This window comes from Ambystoma mexicanum, chromosome 4q, assembly GCF_040938575.1.
Source record: "Ambystoma mexicanum isolate Mex_15411 chromosome 4q, UKY_AmexF1_1, whole genome shotgun sequence".
Classification (NCBI taxonomy): domain Eukaryota; kingdom Metazoa; phylum Chordata; class Amphibia; order Caudata; family Ambystomatidae; genus Ambystoma; species Ambystoma mexicanum.
In genome coordinates, this window is record NC_090928.1 from 253156213 (window position 1) to 253170407 (window position 14195).

The 14195-nt window shown below is 48.1% G+C and overlaps 1 protein-coding gene across 6 annotated transcripts in view; it reads left to right on the forward strand.

Annotated features, from left to right (window-relative positions):
• NINL (ninein like) overlaps positions 1-14195 on the forward strand; it is a 1017292-nt gene that overhangs the window by 490300 nt on the left and 512797 nt on the right. For all 6 annotated transcript variants that reach the window (XM_069607820.1, XM_069607817.1, XM_069607819.1 and 3 more), the window contains 2 exons: positions 5264-5422; positions 6028-6164. In XM_069607820.1, the coding sequence (XP_069463921.1) occupies positions 5264-5422; positions 6028-6164 (296 nt within the window). The remainder of the gene's footprint in view (positions 1-5263; positions 5423-6027; positions 6165-14195) is intronic.

Sequence of the window (14195 nt, forward strand, 5' to 3'; positions counted from 1 at the left end):
CATTTCTGAAGATGCTACAAGAGGTAAATGGACAGCTAATGTGGTCATCAATAATGCTCTGCATATAGCTGAAGCATCAGGTCGTCAGATAGCAGGGGCAGCAGTCATATAAGAACACGCTTCGCTAAGGGGAACTGTATTTGAACTAGAGACTCAAGCCACCCTCCTGGACAAGCCCTAGCAGGATTCTGTCCTTTTTGGGAAGGCAGTTGATGAGCCACTTGGAACTGTCAAAATAAGACGCCCTTATTTGCACCCCATGCCAATTTGCAGACAGAGGCCACCAACAAGGTCTGTGGCTAGTAGTTCCTTTCAGACCACACCCTACTTGCATTCTTCAGCCCAGACATCAAGTAGTGGGTGGTACATTTCGCCCGAGCAAATAACCTATACATTCGGATCTGCACTACATGAACACTGCATAGGAAAACAAAGAGGAGGACGACAGACCCAAAGAGGGAGCATCTTCTACCTCCGAGTGACAAGATCCAGGATCCCTGCCATTTCTTCCCAGTAAGTGAGAGGTTAACTTCATTCACCCACTCGTAAGAGGGGATAACATTCGACAAGTGGGTGTTGCACACAGTGGCTGAAGGGTATTGAATTGAATTGATATTTTATTTATATCGTGCTCGTACACCAAGTGTTTCAAAGATCGACAAGGTAAGGGAGGGGAACAGGGGAGAACAAAAAAAAACAATGATCTTACTAGGCCCAGTGACATTGAGAACGTGCAACTGCATGGGAGGGGGGTAGGGGAGAAGTGGATGGAAGGGGGGCAAAGTGGAAAGTGCGGAGCAAAGGAGAATCAGAATAAATATTAATAAATAAATAATAGATTCAACAAACAGTGGTAGTGCAGCCAGCAAGCGGTAAGTGCTGGGTTTAAGGCAGCAGACAGGGTAGGTCTGATAAGTGCAGGAAGGAAAAGGGGGAGGACTGTATGGGTACAGATGCAGACCCCAGTGCAAGGGGTGGCCCGGAGGCAGTGCGGGTGGGTGGCAGGTTGAGCGGGTACCTGGGCCCGGTGGACAGAGGGTGGCCAGGTGCACGATGCCAAGAGGGAACAAATCAGCTGGGAAGAGGGGGAGCGATGGTAGAAGCAAAGAGGAAGGTCTTGAGGTGCTTCCGGAACCGGAGATGGTTCTCCTAGAGTTTGAGTGGCAGGGAGGCTGTTCCAGAGGAAGGCCCCAGTCACAGACCGACATCTACCCCCAGCTCGTTTCTTGAAAAACTGCTGACCCTGAGGGAGCTAGAGGTAGACGAGCAAAGAGCTCGAAAGGGGAGATATTTGCGGAGGGATAGCTGAAGCTATTTTGGACCAAGGCCCCAGAAAGCCTTGTGGACAGTGCATAGGGTTTTGAATTTAATACTTGCATCCACTGGGATCCAATGGAGAGATTTCAGAGCTGGAGAGATACGATACCAGGGCTTGAGGCCAAGGACAAGTCTTGCAGTCCTGTTTTGTATGAGTTGCAGAGGGTGGAGAGTAAAGGCAGGTAGATTTAGAACGAGGCTGTTACATTAGTCCATCCTAGAGAGAACCAGAGCTTGGGACACAGTGAGCTTCTGGGGGAAGGACAGGAAAGACAGAGTACCTCTGCATTGAACTTCCAACCAATCCCTGCAAAAAGGAGACTGCCGCGCAAACATCTGCAGCTCCTGCAAGAAGCCGAATCACTTCTAACATAGAATGCCATAGACCATTTACTTCTCAAGTAAACATGGACATTTACTCCCTGTATTTCCTGGTCCAAAAAAAAACGAGACAAAAAGGCCAGTACTAGATTAACAGATTTTGGGGTATTATCTAGACAACTAATTTATAACTGGGGAAGTGGAAGCACTTTGCTTACCCAATGCTCAAGACTGTGGATTTACTCCACCAGCTAGGATTTTCAATCAGCAAGACAAAATAAAGATGGTACCTTTTTTAAATCAAAAACCTCCATAGGGCAATTCTAGACACAACACACAATAGTCCAGCCCTCTCAAGAAAATGTGTAGGCCTTAATAGTACAAATAGCCTTGTTATCAAGTCGGAGCACAGATAAAGGCCCCAAAAGGTAATGAAGCTTTTGGGGATGAGGGCTTCATGTATTTACATCTTGCCTCTAGCACACCTAAACATGCACCAGCTACAGCAGTGGGTCAAAGACCAGTTTCAAGTGTCTAGGACGATTTAGTGATGGTGTCCCAAAATGTGGTAAATGTTCTACAGCAGCGGACAGACACACACATGGTAAAGGGCAGTCCTTTTCGACATCCCGCCAGTATAAGTAGCCATCACTCCAGATTCGTCTCAGTTGGAATGGGAGATGCCCATTGTCATAAACCAACCACGCTGGACGCATTTTCACAGCAAAAGGCAAAGGAACACATCATTTTGTTAGAACCTTTAGCTATAGAGATGGCAATACACTCTTTCCAGAGCCAAATTCAGGGCTTAAACGTGCTAGTCAATACAGACCCCTGTCGATACTGGCTCAAATAATTTGGCACTGATTCACCAAAAGGAATATATTCCTTTGGGGACAACAAGAACAAGGCTAGTACTATGAAAATGTTTCTCCTGATAATCAGACTCGCAAAGATGTAATTTAGCAGCAAGACCCCTAAAGTCATAGCGATTGCCCACAATGTGTGAAAGATGCATGAATATCTTCAAAAAAGCTAGAAAGCCCCACACCAGACACTGCTACTACAATAAATGCAAAGGGTTTGCCTTCTGGTTTTCATAATCAAGCGTCAACCTGATTGCCTGTACTCCAGCATATATAGTCCCAAATCTGCTGTACTTACTTGACTCTGGATTGGTTTACAATTCTGTTAAAGTTCACCTTGCAGCGGTGGCAGCATACATGACTTCACAACATAAGGTCTATTAGTCGAAAGTTAATGTTATTAAGGTGTTTTGGAGGGGGTCAAGCTCATATGCCCATCAATCTCTCAGTCTTCGCCACCTGGCTGGGATCTTAATACAGTACTAAAAAGGCTCATGAGGTCCCCTTTTGAACCAATACATAGAGCATCATTTAAAGACCTCACTTATAAGGTTGCATTCTTGATAGCCATAATGCCTATCAGAAGATTTCAAGCCTTGTCAGTGATGGAGCAGTTTGTCACTATTCATAAGCAGGAAGTGGTTTTAAGAACACAGTCTCTCTCTCACTTCTCACTCGACCTCTGGTATTCCTCGCTCTCGTTCTCTTTACCGTCTACCCTGCTCTCCGATATTTCCCTCTCCTACAATGATTCACACCTCTATTACTCTCTCGTTCCCACACTCCAACCACCTGCTCCTGTACTCTACTACTCCCAGTGCTTAATCTGTGGAGATGTTTGCCAGGGCCCAGCCCTGGCACTTATTTCTGAGCCCCGGCACTTATTGTCTCAGACTCAGATTGATTATGAAGTTAGGATAGCCAGAGCATCCATCAACCCCAATGAGCAGGTGCGAGCTGTAGTTTAACCTCAAATGTGTCAACACTGTGGGGTGCAGCTGTGGGTGGTGGCAGCAATGGTGGTGAACTGCCTGTCTGCAGTGTCACAAACGTTCTAGAACATATTTGGGCCATGACACTTTTTTTCTTACAAATTAAGCACCTCCACTGCTACTCTCCTCTCCACTAATACTCCCTCCTCCACTCTAATACTCCCCATCTCAACTCTACCACTCTCCACTCTATTTTTACCCCCTTCTCAACTTTACTACTCCACGCCCACCTTCTCCATTCATCATTCTTTCATTCCTCTTGCCATACACTTCCTACTCTTTTAATCTCACTCACACAATTCAGGCACACCGACAACCAGGTACCACTTTCTCTCACCAACCAGTACTTAACCTTGCACATATCAGCAATCCCCTCAGTCCCTCCCCCCACCCTTGCTCATCTCCACCGTCCTTCATCTGTCTGGCCTCTTGGTCCTCCTTCTGCCTCACCTCTCGCCTAAATAACCCACATCTTCCTGCTTCTTGCCATTCCTTGTAACCTCCACTTCCCCTCTCCATTGGCTATCTCTGTCACCTGGTTTCCTGGGCCAGCCATTGTCTTGGTTTCCTCCCCTGGGAGTTGTTACAGTTGAGTGAAGACCTAAAAGGGATTTTGAGCCCTGCCCCACCTTTCAATGCACAGGTCTGCCAGGTCTCTGTATGGCAGCCCGCTGTAACAACTAGCCTGTGTCCCAGTTCATATGTGGGTTTTCGGGCGTGTTGAATTTCCCCGATTTAAAACCGTACTGCTCTGCAGTCCTGTCATGGGTAACATTATTGTCCTTTTGTCGGAGCGCATTGCACCGCTCGCTAGTGTGCTCCATTGTTGGCTTCTGGGTGTCATCTTTGTTGGAGTGCTGTTCATATGGGCTCCTGTAGTTGACAGTGCAGTGAAAGGATTGTTCCGCTGCCTGGAGCACTGTTGCTATTTCTCTTCCGGGTCGGGCCCTTTGCTTGTTATTCCAATACCGGGTCTCCTGGGAAATGTAGTTCCCTAAGGGGGGAAAAAAGGCTGACTGGCATCATGCAGAACAGGTATGGGGGCAAGATAAGGTGGTACTTGTGTCATGTAGGGAGGCACAAAGAGAGTGGGTAGGGACGGGGGAGCTCCCAACTCCCACAGCCAACTTTTGGGGCAAGACTGGGTCTGGGAATCTCTGTGGTAGGACTCCCGGCCGAGAGGGCCCCCATCCATTCTTGACATCGTCGGGTAGCTGACCATGACCCACACTACACCATGTACTAAATTACGATCCTGATATAGTTGGAAAAAATGAAGCTGCCATGCTGCCTCAGTGTTAATGTTAACCATGGAGCTGAACCCATTAATCCCCCATGTGACCAAGGCCCGGAATGCCCTTCCATCATTTCACTCAAAAGCTGTCCTAAGGCTTTCCCAAGCTATAAGGCAAACCCTCAGCCTTCATAAGGATCACACATTGAGTACTGAAGTTTTTTATTGACGGATCAGCCCTCTTACGCTGTGAGATCCTCATGGACTTGGATGGAGACCATGAAAGATCCCTACAGGTGCTAACTGAGCATATTCCAAGCCAAAGTATTCCTCTTACAGGACCCCAATATAAACTGGACCTTATTAAAGACACTCGAAACTGCCTCCTCCCCTGTGCTACTTCAGAACTGTCACTGCGCAGAGATTAGCACCTGGTGTACAACTGCGTGTGTGTATGCTCGTTCTACAGAGATGTTGCATGTGGGTTGGGCAGAGTACCTCATACACTTTTTATTGTTGTTCATTCCATTCAGGCTTTGGAAGAAAGCGGGCGCACACCATCGTTGTTGTCCAGCTGTGGCGGTCTGCATCTCTTTTCCAGCATCGATGACGGAACTGGCTTTGTGAATCCAGAACAAATTATCACCATCTGGGAACAAGAAGGTCTGGAGGACTCCAAAGAAATCTTACAGGTTTGGGAGAGCCTTACCAGACGTTTAGATCCGTGGCCCGGACTGCGGCCGTGATTTCAAATGGTTTGTGGTGACTAGCTTTGTGGCGTGCCCCTAGCAAAGGGAGCAGTGGTTTTCAGGAAAACAAGGAATGTGCTAAAGATAACAGGGGATAAGGGTGTACAGAGTTGGCATGAGAGTATGATGTGGCCTACATGAAAAAAGATTGCTGTGTGGAACGCATGGTAATTTCTGTATTTGCAGGATAGCAAGAAGAGGATTGTAGAAGATGCCACACAATATTATGATTTATTTACCGGAGACAGGGATTATGTGCTTCTATATTGGGAAGAATCCAAAGCAGGGACTAATCTATGGACTCATTAGTTCTCTGCTGACTTCTGAACTCTTGCATGCATATCATTGCACATATCCAACTATGTCTGTAATGGCAGAATAATACGGGGTGAAATAGCCATGTATATTCTTCATGCACTCTTGCATCATCATCCCTAGACTATATGAAAATGATTTGGGTCTCCACGATGACTGGCATCTGATTACAGCTATTGATTTTGCCATTTAGCCTCTTATCTTAGTGTGCTTTTTTAAATGATTGTTTGCAGAGCCTAGATTTCAGTCTGGAGGAACAAGTGAACCTAGCAGATCTGACCATGATCTTGGACAAGGAGATGGCCACAACCCAAAGTAGAGTTCACCAAGCGGGGTTAGCCTCTTACCGGCAAGAACTTCAACACCTACGGTAAGGTATTTCCTTGTGTGGTCTTTCATGCAACCACTGTACAATTCTGGGTCCTTCCTTCACCCTTTCTCCAATTGGGCGGATGTTGATTTGTCCATAGCTTTCATTAAATGTTCTATTCATGTGCTCTTCACTTATCCCTTCTATTCCGCAGAGTTCCGATAAGAGCCTAGAGTGGTAAGAGCTGTCTAGTTTTTATAGGCAGAAGTATCTAGTAGAGGTTCTGAACCTCAGGCGCCACCAGTGAAGTCTTGGAAAACACCCCTGGCCCTGAAGAGTAAACATCAAGTCTAAAACATTTCAGAATGCCCAGTGTTAGGCAAGATTGTATGCAGTACCCTTTGGGTGCACTACACCTTGACCTCCTGGCAATAGGGACCCAACCTTTGGTATAAGTCCGAACTACACAGGTTGGTAGTGTTGCTGAGCAGCCAGGCTTATCTGAAGAGGGGTCAATGTGAGCAGTAATGTTGGGACACAGGGTTTCACAGAAGCAGTTATTCAAATAAACACTTACATTCAAGTTTTCTTGATAAATCTATTATTAATTTATTTCACAGTCAGTTGTATAAGCCTTCTTCAAAAGAGAGCAATATATGTAACAATTATAATACACTTCAAAACACACTCTTAGTTTCTCTAAATTCGATGATACCCATTGGGGATTGCACACAGACACTTCCTACACCCTCGACTTACATAAATAGCTAGGACACTGTGGACATTGATTTATCACTAGTAGGTTTAGATCAATACTGAGTTTGGTGTAAAAGATAGAAGAGAGGAATAAAACAAAGGTTAATAAATAATTCACAAACAGGTAAGTACTTTTCAAAACCTTCAATGTCAAAAAGGTTTAACCCTTCCCTGGGGAAAAGATAAAACATAGAGTGAAAGGTAAGAAGAGCCTCTTAGGGAGCCAGGACAGCCAACGTTAATTGCACAATGTCTAGGGGAGCTGAAGATCTTCTTTGCAGGTAGGCAACGCGACTTGCACAATGTTTCTTAGAAATGTTTGTAGAAAAAAATGGAACACTTGAAGGGCCACAAGCTGGGAGGCTTGTGAGGGGCAAAGTAATAGCAACTCAGCAAGGTAACCAAGGCGGGTCTCAACTGTAAGTAAGGCTCCACAACCAGAGGTAAGTTCTCTTAGACTTTACAGTACCTTTGGTTAGAAGAAATGGTTCCAGCTTGCTTCTATTCCTGTACAGCTCTGCAGATCCCGTTGTTCCTGAGCCTCAGTCGTGGGGACAAGAGGTAGGACGTCTGGGGACTCTTGCTCTGCAATGGGAAGGTCAGCGGCAGCCATGGGCAAACTTCAAATCAGCAGTCCTTCGGTGTTTCAGCTCCTCGCGTCTGACTGCAAATGGCAACACCGCTGTTCTCGGATACCACTCTTGACTTTCCTCGCATCTGGAGTCTAGCACTCTGTTGAGGTGGCTCACCCTTGGTCAGTCCTTCAGGGAAGTCTGGAGGATCTTCCTGGCGCTTGGGTCTGACTTAAAAGCAACGCACACAATCTGGTGTTCCTCTCCCTGGCACTTCGGTTCCAGCAGCAGCAGCAGTGGAAGTACAGCCAGCTCTGAGAGGATGTCCAGACGGGCTTACTTTGGAGTTGATTGGTCCCACCAACTCAAGGGGAGAAGTCGTCCTTGATGTATGATATGGCATTTATAATGCGCCTATACAGAAGTGCTTCAAGGCGCAACGAGGCAAGGGAGGGGGAACAGAGGGAAGACAAAGACAACGATCCTACTAGGCCAGGTGTCATTCAGATCGCGCAAGTGCATGGGAAGGGGGAAAGGGGAAAGTGCGGGGGCAAGGGTGAAGGGACAGTGCAGTACATCGGATAAAAGAATAAATAAACAATAAGTGAAAGTATGGCCAGCTGGTGGCAAGAGCAAGTGCAGACATCTGGTGTCAAGTGCTGGTGGTGGGACTGTAGCGATACAGAAAACAGTCCCCAAGTGCGGGGGTTGCCAGGAAGGCAGTGCAGGTGTGCAACCGGCAGGGGGGAGGGGACCTGGGCCCGAGATCAGAGGGTGGCTAGGTAACCAGTGCAGTTTCAGCCAGGAAATTCAGCAGGGGAGAGCAGGAGAAAAAGCAGAAGCAAAGAGAAAGGATGATTCTCCTCAAGTTTCAAAGAAGCAGGAAGGCTGTTCCAGAGGGAAGTCCCAGCCGAAGAAAGAGATCTACCACCAACTCGGTGCTTGGAGAAGCGACTGACTCTGAGGGAGTTTGAGGCGGATGAGCGAAGAGCTCGAGAGGGAAGATATTTAGGAAGAGAGAGTTGAATGTATTGAGTCTCCAGGCCCCGAAAGGCCTTGTGGACAATGCAGAAGGTTTTTAACTTAATCCTTGCAGCCACTGGGAGGCAGTGCAGAGATTTCAGTCCTGGAGAGATACGATCCCTGGGCTTGAGGCCAAGGACAAGTCTCGCAGTCCTGTTCTGGATGAGTTGCAGAGGGCAGAGAGTAGAAGCAGGCAGATTTAGAAAGAGGCTGGTGCAGTAGGCCAGCCTAGAGATAACCAGAGCTCTGGAGACAGTGAGCTTCTGGGGGGAAGGAGAGGAAAGGAAGAGTACCTCTGAGGAGATGCAGCTGGTAGTGTGACTTCTTAGAGATGTCAGAGATGTGAAGAGAGAGGGAGTGTGTGGACTCTATGACCCCGAGGTTTTTAGCCTCACAGGTGGGAGCAGGAAGAGGGCCAAGAGAGGCTGGCCAGAGAGTGACGGCAAAGGAGGGAGCGGGTGTGCCATTGAGGAGAATCTCATTAAGGTAGAGATAATTGGTGGCATACCACTCCTCGATGGCAGACAGTCAGACATGAGAGAGGGATAAGAGGTGGCTGAAGGTTGCCTGAAAATGAGCGGAGTGTCATCCGCATAGCACTGGAAGTTGGGGCAGAGCGTGGCAATGCGGTGGGCAAGAAGTGCTAGGTATTGTTTGAGCAGCCAGGGAGAGAGGTTAGACCCCTGGGGAACACCACAGGTAGAGATGGAGGAGAGGAAGGACCAAAATTGAACCTGGGAGGGTCGATCAGAGAGAAAAGAAGTCAGCCATGCTAGGGCCTGACCGGTGATACCCAGGTTATCACAGAGATGGTTGAGCAGGATGGCATGGTTGACCGCGTCAAAGGCAGAAGAGAGATCAAGTAAGGTGAGGACACAGGGGGTGTTGGAATCGAGGTTGGAGAGCAGGTCTTCACAGATGTTTCCGAGCTTCTGGCAGCTCTGAAGCCAAGCTGAGGATCATGGAGACAAGCAACAGATTCAGTGTGAAGATTGAGCTCGGAGATGGCCAGCTTTTCCAGGATTTTGCCCAGGAAAGGAGTGATGGAGATTGGGCGATAGTTAGCTGGGCAGGAAGGGTCGGCAGAGGGTTTCTTAAGAAGAGGGTGAACAAGGGAGTGGTTCAGGGGGGGAGGGGAAGACTCCAGTGGTGAAGGAGTGGTTGCAGAAGTCGGCCAGAGTAGGAGCCAGGGAGTCAATGTGGTCCTTGATGCAGGTTCAAGGATGAACCTGTTTTGATGAGACTTTCATAGATCGGACTTGTCTACAAACCCTGTCCGGGGAGAACAGGGGAAAGGCAGAGAAGGAGGGAAGAGATGTGACCGAAGAAGGGCCAGAGGAAGAGCAGGGAGTAGAGGGAGGAAGGGGAGAGGAGGAGAGAGAGGATAGGATGTCCTGAGTTTTAGAGATGAAATGAGAAGCCAGTGCCGTGCAGAGGGCCTGGGAAGGGACAGGAGAGGTAGAGACTGCAGCAGGATGGGCCAGTTCCTTGCAGATTTTAAAGAGTTCAGCTGACTTGATAGATACCACAGAGATGCGGGCTTGGGAGTGAGCTCTCTTCTTGGTGAGGACAGAGAGCCGGTATTGCCTTTGAAGCAAGCGGTTTGTCAGAGGATGTACCAAAAGCACGTAATTTCCTCTCAGCCACCCTGCACTTGCGATTGGGGTGACGAGGTCTGAGTCATACCAGCAGCTGCACTTGGCTTTGGGCTTCAAGCAGATCCTCATGACGGGGGCAAGAACATTGAGAGTATCAGATATGGCAGAGTGGAGAATGGAAAGGGCTGTGTCAGGGTGTTGGGGAGAATTCTCAAAAATGTGCTAATTCCTCTCTACCTTAGGGACCTTAAGCTCTTCTGCTGAACTTTGGGACTTTGTATTTTTAATTCTAATTGATTTCTGTGCTTTGTTTCTTTTTGAATTATGGAGTCTAACCAACTCCATAGGCAGTCTTTTTCATTTGTGTCCCACAGCACCCTTAGTGCAGTGACACAGGGAAACCTTTCAGGTTTTCCCAAGGTTTAAATACCTTCTCTGGGATAAACTTCTGTTTCCCAGAGTAAGTGAAGTGAAATTGACTTTACTAGTCTTTTTAAATTCCTAGACCCAGCACACCCTATCTTACAATAGAGTGCTGGAGGGGTTACCTAGTATCCCCTATGTCTAGAAACTCATGTAGCAGTCAAATCCTACCATTTTCTCTCAGAATGGCTGGTGTCAGCAGTTTTACAAGGAACTACCATGATTTTTCCCGACCGCGAACACTGGTAGCGTTAAATCACGGTAGCCATGTTTTTCAAGATGACGCCTGAGCCCCCTCTGTAAAAACAGGTCCCGGTCTTCTTTTTTCGCCATTTCTTTGTGGAGTGGTCCTTCTAGAGTTTTGCTTTGCGTGCCAAACCAGTTTTGGTTCCTTTGTTCATTCGCCTTTGGCGGGCTTCAGGAGTGAAGACCGCCTCTGCCGCCCGAGTGTCTGGGTGGGCAGGAAGGGAGAGAGGTGCCCGAAACTCCCTGTGCTTAGTCTCCTAGGAGACCCAAATGCACTCTGTGTTGATTGGCTGGCTGACTGTCCGGCCAGGACAGCCACCCTGCTGGGTGAGTGACAGCTAGGCTGGAATGAATGGGAGAGAACTGAATAAAAGGCGAGTCTCTTGGCTTGGAAGGCAGTCGACCACTGGAGCGAAAGGACCAAAGACAAGCTTGGAGAGGACGGCTGCTGCAACTCCTGGACCGTTGGGTTGCCCGGTAAAGCCCTGCTGCAGGTTAGAATATCCAAGTTCATCTCTACAGACAAGCCCTTAAAGGACGACTTCTCCGTTTGAGTTGGTGGGACCAATCAACTTGTAAGCCAACTGGACAGCATTCTCGGAGCTAGTTGTATTTTCCGCTGAGTGCTGCAGGAAACCGAATAGCCAGGGATTAGGAAACCAGTTTGTGCGCTCTAAGACAGCTACCGGAACCAAAGATTTGCCAGTTTGCCAGCTTTGTGACCAGTCCCTGTGCAGTACAGGAGTCCCCCGACGTCCTCCCTCTTGTCCCCATGACTGAGGCTCAGGAACAGCGAGATCTGCAGGAACTGCCAGGAACAGAAGTCTTCAGCTGCATATTTTTCTTCTATACAAGGTACTGTGAAAACCCGACCGAGAGAACTTACCTCTCACTGCGAAAGTGCGTACAACTTTGGCATCTTGCAGGCCTAGTCGGCTTGTGACCCGAAATATTAACCTTTCTTCCGTGAACTACTTCTGAGAACCGTGGCAAAGACTTTTCTGTTTAAATACCAGAACAATTTTTACCTATACAAGACACTAGTCGATTGACTTTGGCCTACCTATTGCATTGAATCGACACCTCTGGTGAACTCAAACTATTTGCACTGTTGAAGAGTAACTCTTATTTGTTTTATTAACTTATGCTTTTTTGCTCTCACTTCAGTGCTCTGAATGCCATTGTGTACCTACTTCAACGTAGGTTAAATGTCTCAGAACCTAATAGTGCAAAGTACTGTAGTATATTTCTGTGTGATATTGATTGCCTCCTTCGAGTGAATGTTTTCTGACTGTGTCATAAATTAAGAATTGTTTTACCAAGAAACCTTGAGTAGAAGTGTCTGTCTGAATATTTGTAATTATAGACCTTTGTGTAACGCTCACAAGCTCACATTCACTGTTGAGATACGCCTGGCTGCTCAGCTCGCTACCAAACACTGTGTGGTACAGACTTATACCAAAGGTTGGTTTTGCTTACACCTGTAGTCCTAGTTGTGTGTAGTGGTCCCAGAGGGTACTGCATACAAACTTTGCCTAACACGCGCTAAACCAGGTTTGGCCCCTTTGTTCATTTTGCCTTTGGCGGGATTCATGCGTGAAGCCCTCCTCTGGCTCCAGGGTGTCTGGTGGGGGCAGGAAGCAAGGGAGGTGCCCGCAACTCCCTGTGCTTAGTCTCCTAGGAGACAGGAATGCACTCTTAGGTGATTGGCCGGCTGCCTGTCCAGCAAGGACAGCCACCCTGCTGGGTGACTGACAGCAATGCTGGAATGAATGGGAGCAAGCTGCATAAAAGGCGAGGCTTTTTGGCTTGGAAGGCAGAGTCGACCACTGGACAAAGGAATCTGAAGAAGAACTTGAAGAGGGTGCCTGCTGCAACTCCTGGACCGATGGTTTGCCCGGTGAAACCCTACTGCTGTGCTGAAACTCCAAATTTGTATTGACAGAGAAGCCCCTGCAAGGACGACTTCTCCCCTTTGGAGTTGGTGGGACCAATCAACTCCAAAGTAAGCCACCTGGACATCCTCTCAAAGCTTTGCGGGTGTCCACTGCAGTCGCTGCTGGAACCGGATAGCCAGGCAGAGGAACACCAGTTAGTGTGCGTTGCTTTTAAGCTGGCCAAGAGCTCCAGTAAGATCCTCAGGACTCCCAGGAAGCACGACTGACCGTATCTGAGCCCCCTCAACGGAGTGCAGGACTCCATGAGCAAGGAAAGCCCATCTCGACAGCCAGAAACCGTATTGTTGCTATTTGCGGTAGACGCGTGGAGCTGAAACACCGAACAGCCACTTGTTTGAAGTTTGCCGGTTTAGAGCAGTGACTTTCCATTGCAGTGCAGGAGTGTCATGATTCCTGCCCCACATGTCCCCAGCCCTCCAAGATATCAGGTTGGAGCCAGGCCATGATCACCTACATGGCCCTCAAGGGACTCTGCATCCCTCCAAAGACCCACTTGGAGTCAGACTTGGAGCTTGTGGCACCAGACTCACTCACTCCCATAGGATAACATTGGGGATTGGACTTGTAGTGCATTGATGGGGACAAGATGGATGCCCCCACATAGTTTGGTTCCCAGAACTGCATGTACAGTCTAGTCTTTTGTGTGTGGTTCAGCCCAGAGACACCTGGGATACCCAGAGACTATTTAAGCCACGCCCAGGCTGAGAAACATGTTTTGCGTTTTCTGCACCTGCAGCATGACACTCACCGTGTTCGGATCGGTCTCCAGTAGGCCTGCATCTTTCTTCTGCGCTCAGCTCCTGCAAGAACAAGAACACCGTTAGGAACAGCCTTACCTTGCAGCGCTTCTGCCCATCATTCCTCGCTCCTTCTGTTCTGCGGGCATCTTCGGCAGTGTCATTCCTATCCCGGCACGCTGCTTCCTAAGGAAAAGGGAAAAGAACAGAAAAAAGGCATTAGTAAGCATTCAGCAAATCTTCGCCTATTTTTAAATACTGTACGAGCTTCAAACGCTTATCTGAATACCAGCCGCTTTGGGGTAACTCTGTCTCCAGAACTTCTCATCAATCTGCAAGAGGGAAAAGACACTCCAGGTTAGCGTGGAAACCTCTAGAGGCGCTGCATACCGCGCTTACTCACCGCATTTCTTCATCATAATCGGCATCCACGCTGAAAACGTCGCGGCACCTAAAAGACACAGAAAAAGAACTATGTTCAATACAAATACGAAAGGGTCACATAGTGCTCTCACTAACCTTCAGCGCTACTCATCTCAGCAGCACATCGCCATCCCCGGACTGCGGCCATCATCTAAAGAAGGAAAGGAACGAAGTTAGAGAACTGTTCAAAAGACTCATTATACTTAGCTGTTGGACTCTTGCCAGTGAAGTGACTAGGCAGCACGAGCCCGCACCAATCAACGCACCCCTGCGCTGAAAGTAGGACGGAGAGCACCATTTCCAAGAAAACAAGGTGAGCTGTGGATCAAAGGGAAGGGTTGGACCCCGGGGAAGA